Genomic DNA, 19,416 nt, shown 5'->3' with positions numbered 1-19,416 from the left:
TGCTGCCTATCAGCCCCCATCCCCAGCGCCAGGGCAAGGCTTGAGCCCCTTGGTTTCCCCTGTCAGAGCACAGGGCAATCAAGGCTCTGTGATTAATTACTGCCTGGCCAGAGGTGCTTCTCTGGCGACATCCATCTGCCATGGGGCAGAGAGTTCAACTTTCAGCCCTTTCCCACTGAAAAAATACCCCTGAGCTTGATAGTAAAAGGTTTTAAAATCATAAAATTCGGGGAATTAGAAAGAAGCTGGACTTCGTGGGGCCCTGGAAAAATGTTTAAAGTAGGCTCTGAAAATGTTAGGCCAGATCATGTGAAATTGCACCTGTGCAAGCAGCATATGAAAAATGATATAATTGTTAGATGTGATGATTGTTTAGTAATTAAATATAATTATTGTTTAATCGTAGGAAGAATCATGAGAAACTCTGTTAGAAGTTTGAGGGGGCCCACGAGGAGCCCATGCTTGGATGAAATCTATATATACAACAGAACAATATAAGTTTAATCATTAACATAAAAGTTATAGAACGATAGAATATAAAAACATGTTCGTCCCGAAGCCACGTCGGGGTCAGATTTGGGTTTGTACCCCTGACACCCAGAGCTCTCTTTTCCAAATCTAAAGCACACTCTGGGCACTCCTGCATCCTCCCAACACCACGTTTGTGTCCCTGAGGTGCCTCCAGCTCTTCAATTAAAGCCCCTGCATAGAATCAGTCTCGTGATTTTGTGTTTCTGAACGCTGACAAGCTCACCCTGATACCGAGGTGGCATCAAGGGCAGCTTTGGTGTTTTTGTTATAACCCAACCCCTCCGAGCTGTGGAATGGATTTTCCCCATCCAGGCAGGATCCAACCTCTTATCACAGTGGGGTGACAGTGGAGGGGACACTCAGGAAGCCTCAGGGACCCCCATCCATCCCCGGCAAGGGGGGCTATTTACAGACCACAAATGGGACAGGGCTGCTGTGGAACCGCCTTGAGCTGTTTTATTTTCCAGCATCACTCTCATTACATGATGATGACAATGGGAAGATGCCACCAGCTCACATCTCAGGCAGCAGACACAGAATTTAATGTTACAACTTACTTTATAAGTTTTTTGACCAATCACACAAAGCAAAAGCACATTGACAGCGGTTCTATCCAGCCACTATAAGCACAGGTACCTTTGGTTAAAACAATGCTGCTTATTTCCAATACAATACCTGCTTGTAAGCCTTAAAACACAACGCACAGAGCTCCATTATTAAGCTTCAACCTTCCTAATATCTTGCTAGATAAACTTTCTGGAGCTTAGAGAGTTATTCTAGACAAGCGTTAATACACGGACCATTGTTCTATTTGTCTTTGCTTTTCTACAGTTTAAATATTTTTTCTGCTGATTTATCTCATGGCTGCTGCTTAGCTCTAACCACAGTTCTGCTGTCTCTAAGGCCTGCCTGCCTTTTGCAGCTTTCCCAAAATTCAATAATTTTGTTGATTCCCACACCATCCATCCCCAGGCACCTGCGGCTCCCACACCGACGCCTCCCCGGAGCCTCCCCGCTCCCATCCCCACCCTGCGGTGAAATCAAAGCGGAGCGGAGTCCCGGCGCTGGAAATGCCGTGAAATGTCCCCGAGCCGGGCTCAGGATGTTGAACCACGCCGCTCATTTCCTGCCCAGCGAGCGGCCCCCGAGCCCACCCCAGCTCCGTGCCCAGAGGAGCCCGAGCGGCCGAGCCGAGAGGATCCCCCCGCTCCAGGCAGCCCCCGCTCAGCCGCAGGTGAGGCAGCAGCGTCCCTGCTCCCTCGTGTCGCTTCTGTCCGTCTGTCCTCTCTCCCATCCTTCTGTCCTCTCTCCCATCTGCCTGTCCCTTCTCCTGTTTGTCTGTCCCTGGTCCTGTTTGCCTGTCCCTTCTCCTGTCCGTCTGTCCCCTCTCCCATCCGTCCATCCCTTCTCCTTGTTTGTCTGTCCCTGTCTGCCTGTTTGTCCGTCCAGTCTGCTGTCTCTTCTCCTGTCCGTCTGTCCCCTTTACCATCCATCTGTCATCTTTCCCATCCGTCCGTCCCTTCTCCTGTTTGTCTGTCGCTGCTCCTGTTTATCTGTTCCTGGTCCTGTCCGTCTGTCCCCTCTCCCATCTGTCTGTCCCTTCTCCTGTCTGTCTGTCCCCTTCGCTATCCATCTGTCCCCTTTATTATCCACCCATCGCTTCTCCTGCTTGTCCCTTCTCCTGTCTGTCTATCCCCTTCTCCCGTCCATCTGTCCCCTCTCCCATCCATCTGTCCCCTTGCCCATCTGTCCGTCCCTTCTCCCATTTATCTGTCCCTGCTCCTGTCTGCCTGTCCCTTCTCCCGTCCATCTGTCCCTTCTCCTGTCCGTCTGTCCCCTTGCCCATTTGTCCGTCCCTTCTCCCATTTATCTGTCCCTTCTCCTGTCTGTCTGTCTCCTTTACCATCCATCTATCCCCTTGCCCGTCTCTCTGTCCCTTCTCCCGTTTGTCTGTCCCTTCTCCTGTCTGTTGTCCCCTCTCCCATCCATCTGTCCCCTCTCCCATCTGTCTGTTTCTGGTCCTCTCTTCTTGTCCCTTCTCCTGTCCGTGTGTCCCCTCTCCCATCCATCTGTACCCTCACCCATCTGTCCATCCCTTCTCCCATTTTTCTGTCCCTGGTCGTGTCTGCCTGTCCCTTCTCCTGTCCGTCTGTCCCCTCTCCTGTCCATCTGTCCTGTCTCTCGTCACCCCCAGCAGCCTCTCAGGACCTGCAGGACAGAGAGAGGACGGGATGTCCAGGATCCCTTGGGGTGGCATCTCCATCCTCCCCTGGCTTTGGGGCTGGTGGATGCCAGCCTGGCTGGGTGCCACAGGGGTGACACTCACGGGTGACACCAGCTGGGTGCCAGCCTGGCTGGGTGCCACAGGGGTGACACTCACGGGTGACACCAGATGTGGCTCATCTTGGCTTGCCAGGCTCCAAATGAAGCAGGAAAACCCCACTGGGAGGGCGGAATCCTGCAGGATTCCCAAGGGAACGGCGGCTCCTGGGCACATTCGCAGCCTCTTCGCTGTGCTGGGATCGGGGCTCTCACTTGGGGCATTGGGAGGATGTTCGGGTCTGCATTTTCCCAGAAATGTGTAATTTTGTCACCTATTTGGATGTCCCAATGGCTCCTGGCAGGGTGAGGGTGGCTGATTAATGATCACACCCCGAGAGCTCGGGTGGGAGTGGTGGCTTTCCTGCTGGAGCTGCCTCTGTGACAGTCACCAACACCTCTCTGTGTCTCAGGCCAGCCTCCGGGACAGGGGACAGCCACCACATGTGGTGACTCCCCTTTGTGGCTGGAATTTATGTGAGGGAATCACCTGGGTGGACACAGCATCTTTTGAGGGCTGATGTAGGGAGTCACCGTGGGAGTAAAAATTGGGTTAGAAGCTTCCAGAAGGATCTTTTTGAGCCCCACACAAGGGCTCTCAGGTCAGTGCTCTCCCTTTCCCTGCAGCCACCAGGATGGCCGAGGAGGTGACCACTGTCCCCATGGAGACACACACTGTCCCGAGTGAGTACAGCGACTACCACAACCTGTCCGAGCTGTTCTACCTCCTGAACCACACCTACACCTTCTGCGAGTTCAGCCTGGACGAGAACATCAAACGAGTCGTTCTCTTCATCCTCTACCTGGTCATCTTCGTGGTGGGCTTGGTGGAGAACCTCCTCGTCATCTGGGTCAACTGGCAGACAAGGGGCACCAAGAACTTGGTCAACCTGTACATCATCAACATGGCCATCGCCGACCTGGGCGTGCTGCTCTCGCTGCCCATCTGGATGCTGGAGGTGATGCTGGATTACACCTGGCTCTGGGGCAGCTTCCTCTGCCGCTTCACCCACTACTTCTACTTCGCCAACATGTACGCCAGCATCTTCTTCCTCACCTGCCTGAGCGTGGATCGCTACGTGACCCTGACCAGCTCCTCTGTTTTCTGGCAGCGGCACCAGCACCGCGCGCGCCGCGCCGTCTGCGCCTGCTGCTGGCTCCTGGCCGCCGCCATCCCCGTGCTGGAGGTGGCCCACATGCAGCTGGTCAACACCGGGGAGCCCATCTGCATCTTCATGGCTCCTTTTGAGACGTACGACGAGTGGGCTCTGGCGGTCAGCTTGGCCACCACCACCGTCGGCTTCCTCATCCCCTTCCCCGTCATCGCGGCGTTCAACGTGCTGACGGCGCGCTTCGTCCGGCGTGCCAAGCCCGAGAGCCGCAAGCACTGCCTGCTCATCTACGCCTACATTGGGGTGTTCCTGCTCAGCTGGCTGCCCTTCCACGTGGTGCTGACCCTGCTGACCCTCGAGGGCAACCACATCATCCTGCACTGCACCTTCGCCCACCTCCTCTACTTCTTCTACGACATCATCGACTGCTTCACGCTGCTGCACTGCGTTGTCAACCCCATCCTCTACAACTTCCTCAGCAAGAACTTCCGCAGCAAACTCATCTCCGCCGTGGTCAAGTACATCCCCAAGGACCACGGTGGCCAGAAGGGAGCTGGGAATTCCTCCTCCAGCACGCAGCACTCCATAGTCATCGCGAAGGACAACAGCCCTCCCAACTAAAGAGGGTCAGACTCGCCCAACTTCCATCCTGGTGGCTCCCTGGGGACAGTGGGATTGGTTTTCCTGCTGCTGAGGACACGATTTGCTTGGGCACCTCCCGTGCCAGGTTTGAGGAGAGCTGGGAGCTATGGACATCTTGCCCTGGAGCGCTGTTGTGTTCAACCTAAAGGAAGGATAAGAGAAAATTATATTCCCCGTTTGATAAGAACGTTATATTCCCTTGCAATAATAAAGTTTGTTACTCCACTCAGTGTCTGACCCAGCCCCAAGGTCAGAGCCCCATCCTGTGCCCCCAAGCTGTGGGGTTGGGGTGCAGCATCTGCCCCACCAAGGGTGTTCCTGCACCCCCAAACTGCCCCTGCCCCCCAGCCCTGGGCATGGCACTGCCTGGTTTGTGCCATCCCGAGTGGGAGAGGAGGAATTTGGATCACAAACCTCCCTCCATAGTGCCCAGCAACACCCAGAGCCTGATTTTTGAGAGATGAAGGCCAAGCAGCCCAAGGGGCTGAGCAGGGCACAGACCTGAGGGAGGGGAGGAACAATTTGGATTTGAGATCAGCCACTCCTTCAGAGCAGTTTTGCAAACCCAGCTGTAAATTTTTTACCAATTTTAAATTAGTGATGGCTAAACTGGGTTTTACTGGGAAAGGCTGCTCAGACTAACTTTGGGTGCCCCATCCCATTAACTCCTCTGGAGCATCCCCTGGAGGGTTTTTATGGCCACTGGGTGGATTCCTCAACCCCAACAAGCCCCAAAATCCCTTCCCCTTCCACCAAAGCCGCTGTGGGAGCACAGGGATTTGCATAAATCCTTAGAGCTGGGTTTGTGCCATGCAAGGAACTGGAGAATGCGGAGGAAGTTCATCCTTGTGTGGATGCTGATCTCAGTCACGTGCTGGGGTCAGGCCTTTGCTGGGGGAAGGTGACAGAGGGACCATAAATCTCCCAAAGGCCTTGAGCTGCTGGAGGAACTCTTGGTGGAAAAAAAGCAGAGCATCAGCAGTTCTGGGGACAGGATGCTGGCTCAGGGCTGGGAGCAGGATGTCCCAGGAGAAGCCCATGACCAGGATGTGGGGTTATCACAAAGCTCTGCCACTTCCAGGGGTCCCTGATGGGGGAAAAAACCCGAAATTCCTCAGAATTCCTTCTGCAGGGATGTTCCTTTTTATCCCACTGGGAATAATCCAAATCCAGGCTCCAGCAGGGTCAGAATTCCCTGCTCAGGAATTCCCTGCTCTGTTCCTGTGACACTCCCAAGCTGAGATTTACACCCACAGCTCCCCACCACCTTCATTCCCTCATCCCAAATTCCCCCTGAGCTTCCTTTTGTTAATTCCCTCCCATTCCCAATGAAGAAATGGATGATAAACCCAAAACCAGCCACTCACCAGGGCAAAAATATATTCAAGATATTTCAATGTGCAAAATTTGGTATTTCACCTAATAAACTTAATTTTTAACTGTCTGAATTTCTCTGCACTTTTGTCCGTAAACTTAAGGGCCAGAGTGGCCTCCAATAAATTTTTCTCACCTCCATGGGAAATTCTTTCTTGTGTTGAGGTGGAATTTCTTGTGGTTTCATTTATGGAACTGTTGTTCCTTGTCCTGTCACACCACTGAAAAGTTTGGCACCCACTTTGAGATATTTTTATGGATTGATGAGATTCCCTTACAAATGAGATATTTGTATGGATATCTGAGATATTTTTATGGATTGACGAGATCCCCTCTCAAATGAGAAATTTCAGATATTTTTAGGGATTGTTGAGATCCCCTCTGAGATATTTGAGATATTTTTATGGATTTACAAGACCCCCATTCAAATGAGATATTTATATGGATACCTGAGATATTTTATGGATTGAGATCCCCTCTCAAATGAGAAATCTGAGATATTTTTATGGACAAGATCCCCCCTCAAATGATTTATATGGATACCTGCTCCTCAGGCATTCCTGTGAGAAAACACTTTATAAAAAAACCAGCTACAAGGGATCAATGTTTTCCATTTTATTATTCTAAATAAAAACCACACTTTGTGCTGAACAATGGAGTAGAAAAGAACCCGATGTACAACGATTTTAGACATCTACGATTCGGGGGAGGGCGGGGGGGGGGAAAGTTTACAAAATATACAAAACTTTACAGCAAATAGATAGTAAACACTTAAATAGCAGGAGGTCAGTACCTACGATTAACTTAACAAAAAAAGGTTAGACAGCAAATCCAACTCTTGTTCTTTCTTTTCTTTTCTTTCTTCTGCTCAATTTCTCTGCTGACAGACCTGGATCCACTGAGAACAGGGGAAAAAAGTGAATTTTGTGTTTGGGGTTGGGAGTGATCACTGGAGATCGGAGATTCTCTGTTTGGGGAAGGCTCCATGACCTGGATGCTGCCAGAATTTCCCCTTCTCCTACCCCAGGGATCCCAAAGCACTTTGCAAACACCAGGGGAGGTAGGTCGGTGTCCCCAGAGCCACCAAGGGCAGTGGGGACAGCAGAAAGCCAGGTTTGCCCATGGAACGAAATCCAAATTGATTTTGGCTCTCCCCACACTGAGCTGGAGCAGGCTGGGGACAGGGGTGACATCCCTGCCCACCCCAAGGGCTCAGCAACACCCAGGACCCCCATTCAGGGCTCCGAAACCTCAGGGAATCACCCCCAGGAGCAGCAGCAGGGTCAGACCCATCCCTGCAGCCCCTCCAGGGCAGATTTGGGGTGTTCCAGGTGGCAATGATCTGTTTTTAACCCGAAAAATTCCCTGGATTTGGGGTGTTCCAGGTGGCAATGATCTGGTTTTAACCCGAAAAATTCCCTGGATTTGGGGTGTTCCAGGTGGGAATGATCTGTTTTTAACCCAAGAAATTCCCTGGATCAGAACCAGCAGCAATGGGGGATTCCTGCTTTCCCCCCAAAAACAGAATGATCTGGTTTTAACCCAAAAAATTCCCTGGATTTGGGGTGTTCCAGGTGGGAATGATCTGTTTTTTACCCCAAAAAACCAGAAATTCCCTGGATCAGAACCAGCAGCAATGGAGGATTCCTGCTTTCCCCCCAAAACCAGAATGATCTGGTTTTAACCCAAAAAATTCCCTGGATTTGGGGTGTTCCAGGTGGGAATGATCTGTTTTTTACCCCAAAAAAACAGAAATTCCCTGGGTCAGAACCAGCAGCAATGGGGGATTCCTGCTTTCCCCCCAAAAACAGAATGATCTGGTTTTAACCCAAAAAATTCCCTGGATTTGGGGTGTTCCAGGTGGGAATGATCTGTTTTTAACCCAAAAAATTCCCTGGATTTGGGGTGTTCCAGGTGGGAATGATCTGTTTTTAACCCAAGAAATTCCCTGGATCAGAACCAGCAGCAATGGGGGATTCCTGCTTTCCCCCTCCAGGCAGGAGCAAGGGCTGGCTGTGCCTGTTTGGGTGTAAAATCTTCACTTTTTGGTTTATGTGCACAAAAAGGCTTCTGCTTTTTCAGCAGGCCCTCCCTGAAGCTCAGCACGGCTTCTGGAACGTTCCAGGAGGGTCTCAAGGCTCTCCCAGCCTTCACAGCCACCTCCAGAGCAGCGCGGGTCGTGTCCATCCCTGTCCCCAGTTTGTCCCCAGTTTGTCCCCAGCCGTGAGGGGGTGTCTGGGTGACCCCCAATAGTCCCCCCCAGCCTCACCCACCCCAAAATCCCACGACAGGAACCCAGAGAGCAGCTCAGAGGCGCCCACAGCAAAGCCCCACCACTGCCCACAGCACCACACCACTCCCAAAATTCCCCATTTCTCTTGTAAAACCTCCACACAGCTCCGCAGCGGCGCCAGGACCACGAGGCTGGAGTTCAAAACTCAAGAGCTGCAGCAACCCAGAGCTGAATTTGGCTCTGGTGCCTCCTTCCCACCCTCCAAATCCAGGCTCCAGGCACCCTCCCCTGCTCCTGGAGGTAGCTCAGTACCACGGGAGGTACCACCCTCATTTTACAGATGAGGAAACTGAGGCAGAAGAGGTGAAGTGACTTGCCCAAGGCCATGGTGGAGCTGGGAGAGAGAAACCCTGGTGTGCTCCGAGCTCTCTGAGATGGCCCTTCCTGGGTGTCTGTCCCTTCCCTGTGTCCCTTCACAGCAGGGTGAGTTTCCAGGGTTTGCAAATCACTAGTTTAGTTTAGTTTTTTAGTTTTTTCGTTTTAGTTTTGTAACAGCAAAACTCGACAGAAGCGCAGGAGCTGATCCAGGCTGGAAAAAGCCCCGAGCACTTCTCTGTTTGTGAGGTAGAATTGAGTTACCCGAGGGCAATCCCAGCTTGGAAAGATCTGTTTGTTCCTTCCCCACCTCTGCCCCCCACAAAAAAGCTGGAAAACAACAGGGAGAAGCCAAGCCATGCCCTTCCCTGCATTAACACTGTTGGCACCTCGCTGGGGTGGCCAGGAGAGACCCCAGGAGTGACCCCAGGAATGGGCAGGAGAGACCCCCAGGAATGGCCAGGAAACACCAAGGAATGGGCAGGAGAGACCCCAGGAATGGGCAGGACAGACCTCAGGAGAGATCCCAGGAGTGGGCAGGAGAGACCCCCATGCTGAGGTGGACCTGACACAGGGCCAAGAGAGACCCCCCATGCCCAGCAGAGCCCCCCACATCCAAGAGAGCCCCTCCATGTCCAGGGGAGCCCCTCCACAGCCAGGGGAGCCCCTCTATGGCCAGGAGAGCCCCTCCATGCCCAAGAGAGACCTCCAAACCCAGGAGAGCCCCTCCATGCCCAGAGAAGCCCCTCCATGCCCAGAAGAGCTCCTCAAACCCAGGAGAGCCCCTCCTATACCCAGGAAAGCCCCTCCATGCCCACTCCATGCCCAGCAGAGCCCCCCACCCCCAGGGGAGCCCCTTCATACCCAGGGGAGCATCTCCACAGCCAGGAGAGCCTCCCACGCCCAGGAGAGCCCCTCCATGGCCCCCCACACCCAGGGGAGCCCCTCCACACCTAGGAGAGCTCCTCACGCCCAGAAGAGCCCCTCCATGGCCCCCCACACCCAGGGGAGCCCCCCAAAGCCAGGGAAGCCCCCCCAGAAGTGCCCAGCCATCGCTGTGGCTCCCACTCCACGAACAAACAAACTCACATCACTCCAAGCACACGGGTTTGCCACAGGAACACGTCCAGGGTGTGGGAGGAGAAGGGTCCTCCCTCCTCCTCCTCCTTCCAGGGAGTTAAGGCAACAGCTTCATCCTGACTCACCTGCCCAGGGCACTGCCAGGACAGTCCTGGCTCTCTGTGGCCACCACAAATCACCCCAAAAAGGAGCAGGAGCTTCCTCCCCTCCCTCTCCAATCCTGCAGGAGATCTCCGTGCTCGCACAGCCACCTCTACCTCTGCAGGGAGGTCCTGGGGCTCCTTCAGCTCCTCCTCTCCAAGGTCTCAGGGCACAGCAGAGCAAACATGGGAATGTGTGAATTCCCTACTCCTGATCCCTCCTTGTTTGTGAATTCCCTGCTCCTGATCCCTCCTTGTTTGTGAATTCCCTGCTCCTGATGCCTCCTTGTTTGTGAATCTCCTGCTCCTTGATCCCTGCTGGGATCCCTCCTTGTTTACACACTCAGGTGCTTCCTGCTCCTCTCCCCAGAGCACACTTTGCTCCTCTCCTGGCAGTAGCAGCAGAGCACCAGGGATGCCCAGAATGTCTTTTTTTCTTTCCTTTTTTTTTTCTCTTTTTCTTTCTCTTTTGTTCCTTTCCTTTCGAGTCCAGCGCCTGCTCTGGCTCTTGTCCCTCTCCACTGAGGTCAGGTGTGAAAATCTTAGCAGCATCAGTTTGTGGACAAGCTTAGCCTGGTCAAGTGGGCTAAAAGGTTTAAAAAAAAAAATAGAATCTAGGCTCAAAAACTAGTGAGAAATGCTAATAGCACAGATGGCCTCTAACAGGACCAGAGGTAAGTAAACACGACAGACTCCTTGAAACAGTGATGTACCTCACGTGCTGTTAATTTGTACAACTCCACCAATCTAAAAAGCCCTAGGAAGGCCCAAAAATAATAATTAAAAAAAAAATAAATCAAACCAAAACCAAAATTCCATCCATGATGCCTGACCATTAAATAAAACGAAACAACTTGCTTTTTTTTTCCTTTCCTTTCCTTTTTCCTCCTCCATCTCTTCTTCCCCATCAGCTATCCGTGTTTTTCTCAGCCTCTTTGGAATGGATGATGTACATGAAAGTCTGCTCGATGGTGAAGTCGGGCGGGAGGCTGCCCTTGTGCACCCCTATGTGCTTGCTCATCAGGTTGAGCGTGGAGCTGTAGTGGCCACACACCGTGCAGCGATACATCAGGGCCCCCGAGTGTGTCCTCAGGTGACACTTGATGGTGGAACGCCCTCGGAAGAACTTGTGGCACACCTTGCACTGGTAGGGCTTCTCCCCGGTGTGGATGCGCCGGTGGTAGTTGAACTCGCTGGTGTGGGCAAACCTCTTGCCACAAACCTTGCAGCTGTACTTGCTGTTCCCTGGCTGGTTCTGCAGAGCTAGATCCTCGCTCAAAAACTCCTCAGGCAGCTTCCTCTTGGGCAGCCCCTGCGGCTGCAGGCGCTCCCCAAACCCTGCCCTGATGTCCAGGCTGCCCCCACATTTGTGCTGGCTGACGTGGTAGCGGTAAGCGGCTTCCAGCTTGAAGCTCTGGCTGCAGAAGTGGCACTGGAAAAGAGCCTCCTCCACGTGCTGGTGCACGGCCAGGTGCTTCTCCAGGAGCTGCCTGTCCACAAAGCTGCTGGCACACACTGAGCAGGAGAAGACAGAGATGCCCAGGTGGGACAGGGCGTGCCACAGCAGGCTGCAGAGGCTCAGGTGCCGCTGGTCGCACACGCCGCACGTTTGGCTCTTCAGGTTCACGTGCTCCAGCAAGTGGTTCCGCACCGTGTGGAAATCTTTGGCCAAGGGCTTCCCACAGGCAGCACAGGCCAGCTCAGGGCCGGGCCCTCCCCCAAAAACAGCCACTTTCCCCGGGAGGGGGTCACTGGGGTGGACGATGACGTTGTTGTCGAAGACCCCGTCCCGCCGGTGCAGCGTCAGCTGCCACTGGGTGAAGAACTTGGTCTCGCACATGTCACAGGAGAAGAGGAAGATGCCAATGTGGGACAGCACGTGGGTCACCCTGGAGTTACGGTCCTGGAAGTGGGTCTCACACACCTTGCAGTTCCCCGTGAGCAGGTCCACGTGGTCCCTGGCGTGCTGGCGGATCAGCTGGATGTTGGGTTCCAGAACCTTCTTGCACACCTGGCAGGGCATGGCCTTGCTGTCCCGGCTGTCGCTCTCAAAGGCCAGTTCCTCCTCGCTGTCATCACTGAGCTCAATCACCTCCTCAGATGGCACCAGCTCTTCTCCAGCATCCTCAAAATGCAGCTCGGCCTCCCCCAAATCCTCCAGCTGGAGCTCATCCATCTGCTCGAATCCCTGCTCTTTGGAGTGGTCGCTGTTGCTGGGACAGGAATTGCTCCCCGTGGAGACATCCAGGGAGGGGTCAGTGGGGAAGAAGCCACCCTTGCTGTAGTCACCATTGCTCTGGGCCTTGAACTGAGGGCAGGAGCTGCCAGTGGTTTGTGCCACGACATTCCCACCAGGCTGAGCCCCCAGACCCGTGACTGGAGTGAATTGTCCTGCATCAGACTCCTGCTCCGTCTTGGGAGGCTGCTGTGGGTGCATCAGGGGAAGAGCCTGGCTGGCCTCACCCACAGCACTCCTCTCATCCTCTTTGTAGCTTCCCACCACGTCCCCGTGCAGGAGATAATTCCTCTCGGGGCCAAAATGCTCCACACCACCCCGGATGTCCCCCAAAGAGTGGCTCTGCTCCGAGGAGGTGCTGCTCAGCACCCCAGCCCTGCCTTCCCCCACTGACAGAGCAGGCTGCTTGGTGATGGCCGAGCTCTCCAGGTCAGGGAAGGTGGAGTGACAAGCCTGCAGCAGATCCTCCATGCCCAACCTCTCCGCCACCTCGTAGATCACCCCCACGTTGATGAGGTCGGTGAAGAGCTCCGAGGTGTACACAAAGCTCAGGATCTTCTCAAAGTTGGCTGGCGTGATGAAATCCACCACGTAGGTCCTGGCAGCGTCCAGCCCAGTGTTGAGGAAGAGGTTCTGGAAGTAGCCAGCAGCACAGGCCAGCACGGCCTTGTGGGCAGCGAAGGAGCGGGAGCCCACCAGGATGGTGACGTCGCACATGGTCTCGGAGAGGCGGCACTTGTTGAGTTCCTTCAGCAGGTTGTTGGGGTGGTTGGTGCTGTGCAGCTTGATCCTCATGCCCATCTTAGCAGCTGCTTCAAGAGCCCTTTCTGCTGGTCAGCTCGGCCTTCACGCTTTCATCCGCGGCGGGAGCAGGAATTGGCAGGGCAAGGGGCTCTGCAGAGGGGAAATGTTAAAAAAATGTTATTTAACAATCAAAGCAATGTCATTCTGGTCATTTTGCACCCTTCTGAGGAGCCACAGAGCAGCTGCTCAGCTGGAGATGGACTAACCCTGTCCTGTCACCTCAGTTTTGGGAAGTAAAAAGCTGGATGTGCAAAGCAGCAAAGTCAAAACAAAAAGACTCTCAGAGGCAGCCTGAAGGTCTCACTGCTACAGGGGCAGGGACAGAGATCCTGCTGACCCTGAGACCAAACCAGAGCCTGTTCCTGACATCTCCCTCCCCCTGAGCTGGGGATGAGGCTCCTCTCCAAGGAGATCTCACACACCAGTTGGATTCAACTCCAGGTCTCCTCCAGCTGCAGCCACTTCATTCATTCACTTCAGATTCCACCTGGACCCACAAGGAGACTTCAGGCTCCCAGGTGGGACTGTCTGCATTCCAGCCTTTGGATTTCCCTGGATGGATTCCCCTGGATGATTCTCCTGGGATGGATTCCCCTGGGATGGATTCTCCTGGGATGAATTCCCTTGGGATGGATTCCCCTGGGATGGATTCCCCTGGATGGATTCTCCTGGATGGATTCCCCTGGATGGATTCCCCTGCGATGGATTCTCCTGGATGGATTCCCCTGGATGGATTCCCCTGGATGGATTCTCCTGGATGGATTCCCCTGGGATGGATTCCCCTGGATGGATTCCCTTGGGATGGATTCCCCTGGATGGATTCCCCTGGATGGATTCCCTTGGGATGGATTCCCCTGGATGGATTCTCCTGGATGGATTCCCCTGGATGGATTCCCTTGGGATGGATTCCCCTGGATGGATTCTCCTGGGATGGATTCTCCCTGGATGGATTCTCCTGGATGGATTCTCCCTGGATGGATTCCCCTGGGATGGATTCCCCTGGATGGATTCTCCTGGGATGGATTCTCCCTGGATGGATTCTCCTGGATGGATTCCCCTGGATGGATTCTCCTGGGATGGATTCTCCCTGGATGGATTCTCCTGGATGGATTCCCCTGTATGGATTCCCCTGGGATGGATTCCCCTGGGATGGATTCTCCCTGGATGGATTCTCCTGGATGGATTCTCCTGGATGGATTCTCCTGTATGGATTCCCCTGGGATGGATTCCCCTGGGATGGATTCTCCCTGGATGGATTCTCCTGGATGGATTCTCCTGGGATGGATTCTCCCTGGATGGATTCCCCTGGGATGGATTCCCCTGGGGTTTTTTGGCAGCACCTCTCAGATTCCTCAGCTGCCACCACCACACCTGTCCCACAGCACCGACCATTCCTCCCAGCTTGTCCCGCTGCCTTTGTCCCTCTGTCCTGCTCACGGACACCCCACCAGCTCTTGGGATTTCACGAACTTACCCAGGCAACTCTATCCTTAATTCCCCTATTCCTAATTCCCTGCATTTTCCCCGTCCTGAGACAGGGAACAGCGAACCCAGAAGGCAGCAAAGAGAGGGAGTTTGGAGGGGTTGGAGCTGCCTCTGCCCCAGCTCCGGGAAAACCCAAAACCCATCCCCGGGGATGGGAGGGATGCAGGAAACACCACCGGCAGCTGAGGAGGAGGATGAAGATGGAGAGGAAGGCTCTGGAAACGCTGTCCAGCCGAAAAAACACCTGGGCAATTGGGGATCCCTGCGGAGGGGATGGGGCAGGAGGGGAAAGAACCGGAGGGAAAGGGGCAGCGGGAAGGGGGGATCCCGGAGCTGCTCCGGGAGAAACGGGAGGAGATGGAGGGGAGGGACAGCGGCGTCCCCGGTGGGCCCGGGGAGCGGGGCACGAAGGGACCCCGGAGGGAGCCACGAAAGGCGGCGGGAGGCCCCGGGGAGGGTCGGAGAGGGTCGGAGCGGGGCTGGCGCGGCTCGGGGGACCTGCGGGGGCCGGGGGTGGCGGGCGGGGGTCGCTCCTTACCCGCCCGGCGCCCCGCACCATCCCGGCCCGGCTCACACAAAGGCGCCGACCCGCCCCGCGCCCGCCCCGGCCCGCGCCGCCTTCCGGGAGCCGCCGCCGACAGCGCCCCCGTGCGGTGAGGAGGAACCGGAGCGGGGGCACCGGACGGACACACGGACACATGGACACACGGGGAGGGACACACGGACACGGGGCGGGGCGGGACACACGGACACGGGAAGGGACACACGGACATGGGGAGGGGCACATGGACATGGGGAGGAACATACGGACACGGGCACACCGGGCGGGACACACAAACATGGGGCGGGACATACGGACATGGACACGGACACATGGACACGGGGTGGGACACATGGACATGGACACACGGAGGGACACATGAACACGGGGCGGGACGCACAGACATGGGGAAAGACACACGGACATGGGGAAGGACGCACGGACATTGACACATGGACATGGGGAGGGACACATGGACACGGACAGGGGGAGGGACACACGGACACGAGGCGGGACACACGGACACTGGTGTGGTATTTACACACTGGCACGGACAAGAAGGGACATGGAGACGGGCACGGGAAGGGACACGGACAGCGGCACGGACACACGGACACGGGAAGGGACATGGACAGGGGCACTTCTCCAGTTACGGGGCTGCCGTGGGGAAGGGACCGGGCGCTGTAGCCCAAGAGCCCACGAACCCCGGTGGTCCCGTGGGCTCATCCCCGTGGGCTCATCCCCGTATCCCCATCCCCGCATCCCCATCCCGGCGGGTTCATTCCCGCCTCCCCGTCCCCCGGTCTGTCCCGAGCGGGTCCCGGAGGCGCAGCCAAGACACGGAGCCGCATTTTGCGCGTGTCCCGCGCAGACACGGGTGGGTGTATAACGGGACACGTCCGGGTGTACACAGGTGCACGGACACGCGCTCGTGGGGCGACACCGCCGCGCTCCCGACGGGTCCGTGGGCGCCGGGACGCTCCGGTCCCACCATCCCCGGGACACCGGGCACGGCCCCGTGCGGGGCTCGTTCCGCCGCTCACGCCGCCCGCAGCGGGGCCTCGCCGGGAGCGGGGGGTCCCGGGGAGCACCGGGGGGCCGGGCTGCCGTTCCCCCGCCCCGCCGCTCGTTTCCCCATGAGCCCCACGAAGAAATCGTGCATGTCTCCTGCGGAGAGACCGGCCGTCAGCGGCACCGGTACCGGCGCCGGCACCGACACCGGCACCGGGCGGGACTTACTCTTCTGCGGCGCCGCGGGGGGACCTGGAAAAGACCGAAATGGGTGAGTGAGCGCCGGGCGGACCGACCCCCTCCCATCCGAGCCCTCCCGCCCCTCACCGGCGCTTTCCTCCCGCAGCAGCTCCAGCGCGGCGGCGGCGGCGGCGGCCCCGGGGCTGCCGCGGGGGCTCCACGGCAGCGGCTCCGGGCCGGGCATCCCCTGCGGGAATGAAGCAGGTGGGAAGGGGTCTGGGAGGTCCCGGGGATCCGGGATCCGCCCGTTGCTTCCCCCACCGACGGCCGTACCGGAGCGGGGCCCGGCGGGGCGGCGGGGGCGCGGCGGGCGAGGGCGAGCGGCAGCGCCAGGAGCAGCAGCACCGCGAGCACCGGCCGGTTCTTCATCCTCGGGGGGACGCGGGGGCAGCGATCAGCGATGGAGCTTCCCGGGGCTGTCCCGAGCCGGCGAACCCTCGATGGGGCGGCCCGGGATGGGTCTGGAAGCGAAGCGGGCTCTGGGGAGGGAAAGAGACGGGAGACGGGGGGACCGGGGGCGGCGGGACCCCCTCTCCGGTGTGTGGAAGAGGGATCGCGGCGCTTCCCTGGATGCCGGTGTCCCTTGGACCCCCGGGGGTGCGTTACAGGGTTGGGGGGTCCTTACGGGGCGTGCGGGGGGACACGGCCCTGCTGTGGCCGCTCGTGTCCCCCCGCTCGTGGCCGTGGTGCCACCGTTGTGCGCTCGCACACGAGCCGTGCAACCGCGAGGGTGGGGCACGGACACGGCTCGGGCTCCGTCCTGCACGTTCACCCGGTCCCCTGACACGCTCCCTGGCACACTGGCATCCCCAGGCACGCTCCCTGGCACACTGGCATCCCCTGGCACACATATGCTTGCCCACAGCTCGATTTGCTTCCAGAACCCCCACCAAACCCTCCCCAAATTCAAACAACACCCTCACCCCATCTCTCCCCCTTCCTGTGCCCTCCCCAGCGCCATCCCAACCTCCTCTTCCTCCTCCTGCCTTCCCCGAACCCCAGCGGGATGAGCACAGGGCACAGGGACCCTCGGGAAGTCCCCAGGGTTGTGGGGGACACAGGGACACAGACCTGCCGGTGGAGCCGAGGGATGAGGGACCCTCGGAGAAGGGACCTCTCGAGGCGTGGTGATGGATGGCAGCGATGGTGGTGGGCAGCGATGGTGGGCAGCTCCCCCGGCCCGGGCTCAGCCGGGAGATGAAATACCGGGGCAGCAGCTGCTGCACGGCGCTAAATAAGGGGCTCTGCCCATGGCACGGCGTGGGTGGGCAAGAGGAGAGCTGCCAATGGGGGCCGGGGGGAGGTGGTACCCCCACCCTGCAGCTTCACGCCCACGCAGCACTCATGGCACACACGGAGTCACACAGCGGCACACGCGTGCCCACGCAGGGGTGGGGGTCAGCACACGGGCACCGTGCCCACGCAGGCACCCCAGAGTGGGGGGGGTCAGAACATGAGCACTGTGCCCATGTAGGAACCCCAAAATCAGGGGTCAGCACATGGGCACCGTGCCCATCCCAGAGTGGGGGATCAGCACATGGGCACTGTGCCCATACAGGTACCCCAGAATGGGAGGTCAGCACATGGGCACTGTGCCCATGTAGGAACCTCAGAATGGGAGGTCAGCACACGGGCACCGTGCCCACCCTGGGGTGGGGGGTCAGCACATGGGCATCATGCCCACCCCAGAGTGGGGGGTCAGCACACGGGCAGGGTGCCCATACAGGTACCCCAGAATGGAGGGTCAGCACACGGGCACCGTGCCCATGCTGGGGTGGTGTTGGGATCGGCAGGAGAAATGCGGCACACAACATGGTTGATCAGGAAATCTCCAACTTTATTGATAGGTACTCATCTCTATATCGGTGTTAATGAGGCTCATACATATTGCAAAGGCGAGCTCACTATTGGTTAGTTACTTATCAGCCAACTACGCCTACTTCTGCATTCTTGTGGATATTTTATTGAAACTATTCTTCATATTTCTGCCAAAGATGTTCTCCCCTATCCTGTTGTTGCACCAAGGGCACCATGCCCTTGCCTGTTATTGGACACTGACTGCTGACTCCTAAACTTGTCCCCTTCCAGCTTAAGACGTGACCTTTCTCGGCAAACCAACTGTCCACAAAGATCTCCACAGGGTGGGGAGGTGGGCACCATGCCCACGCAGGCACCCCAGGGTGAGGGGTCAGCACATGGGCACTGTGCCCATGCAGCCCCCAGCCCCTCGTTGTGGGCATCAGCAGATGGGCACCATGCCCACCCTGGGGTAGGGAGTCAGCACATGGGCACTGTGCCCACACAGGAACCCCGGGATGAGGGGTCAGCACATGGGCACCGTGCCCACCATGAGCATGCCCACGCAGCCCCCAGCCCCTCATTGTGGGGATGTCACCATGTGTCTGTTGGCACGTGTGGGGACACGCATGGAAGAGTGGTCCCGGTCAGATTCTGGGTGGTGCAGACAGGATTTGGGGGTCTCGGGGGTGAAAGGGGATTGACCAGGCTCCCACACACGTGTTCATCTGCACACACGAGCACAGGTGTGCCCGCACACTCACACCCTGCCCCATTGCAGCACGCCCGGCCTGCCCACTCTCATGCCACGACGTGCCAAGGTGGAAGATGGGGAGGAAAATTTGGGGAAAAGCAGGAAAGAGGGAAGAACTGGGCCAAAAATGACATCCAAGGACTCCATGCCGAGCAACAGGCAGCGGTGACTGCTCCGGTGGCTGCGGCAGCCCCTCGGGAAAACAACTCACGTGGCAACACAGCCCGGGGCAGGGCAGCATCTGCAGCGCCGGCAACGTTAATTAAATCGGAGCCTGGCCAGAGACGGCCTAATTAATTAATAACACCTACTTGTGAGATGCCAAGTGCGACGCAGCTGTGAAGAGCCGCGCTGCCCCGGGCTTGTTTACGGCGAGGGGGAAGGTCCCTGGTGCTGGGACGTGACAGAGCGGGGGAGCCCTCGGTGCTGGGACACGGCCAGGCCACCAAAAGTGCCACCACCGTGCACACGCACGTGCCCCGCCAACGTGCAGGAGCTGCTCCAGGGCCCACCTGGGAGCTGGTGCTGATGGTGACGTGACGGGGAGTTGGCAGCTCCCCGAGGTAACGCGGGTGATGTGTGGGGACAGGATAAAAACCCTCGTCAAGAGCTTGATGAGTGCAGGGGGGGAAAGGCAGAAAAGGGGGGGAGACCCTGTCGTGAAAGGATGTGGGGTTCAGGGGGCTGCAGGAGTGGTGGCAGTCCTGAGGGTTCAGGGGGCTGGAGGATTGATGGGGCTCTG

At 57.1% G+C, this 19,416-nt stretch overlaps 2 protein-coding genes across 2 annotated transcripts; one reads left to right on the top strand and one right to left on the bottom strand.

The window, feature by feature from the left end:
* Nucleotides 1-1,721: 1,721 nt before the first annotated feature.
* On the top strand, nucleotides 1,722-6,000 carry GPR182 (G protein-coupled receptor 182). Its single transcript, XM_058822199.1, has 2 exons — nucleotides 1,722-1,765; nucleotides 3,478-6,000. The coding sequence occupies exon 2, from the start codon at nucleotides 3,486-3,488 to the stop codon at nucleotides 4,581-4,583; it is 1,098 nt and encodes a 365-aa protein (XP_058678182.1). The 5' UTR covers nucleotides 1,722-1,765; nucleotides 3,478-3,485; the 3' UTR covers nucleotides 4,584-6,000.
* Nucleotides 6,001-10,432: 4,432 nt separating this feature from the next.
* Nucleotides 10,433-12,843, bottom strand: ZBTB39 (zinc finger and BTB domain containing 39). The gene has a single exon (XM_058822224.1). It carries the CDS (start codon nucleotides 12,841-12,843, stop codon nucleotides 10,714-10,716), a length of 2,130 nt encoding a protein of 709 aa, XP_058678207.1. The 3' UTR covers nucleotides 10,433-10,713.
* Between the last annotated feature and the right edge of the window lie 6,573 nt (nucleotides 12,844-19,416).

Source organism: Ammospiza caudacuta, chromosome 31, assembly GCF_027887145.1.
Source record: "Ammospiza caudacuta isolate bAmmCau1 chromosome 31, bAmmCau1.pri, whole genome shotgun sequence".
Taxonomy (NCBI): Eukaryota; Metazoa; Chordata; class Aves; order Passeriformes; family Passerellidae; genus Ammospiza; species Ammospiza caudacuta.
The sequence above is the reverse complement of the archived record's forward strand: the minus strand, read 5'-3'. Positions and strand labels throughout refer to the sequence as shown.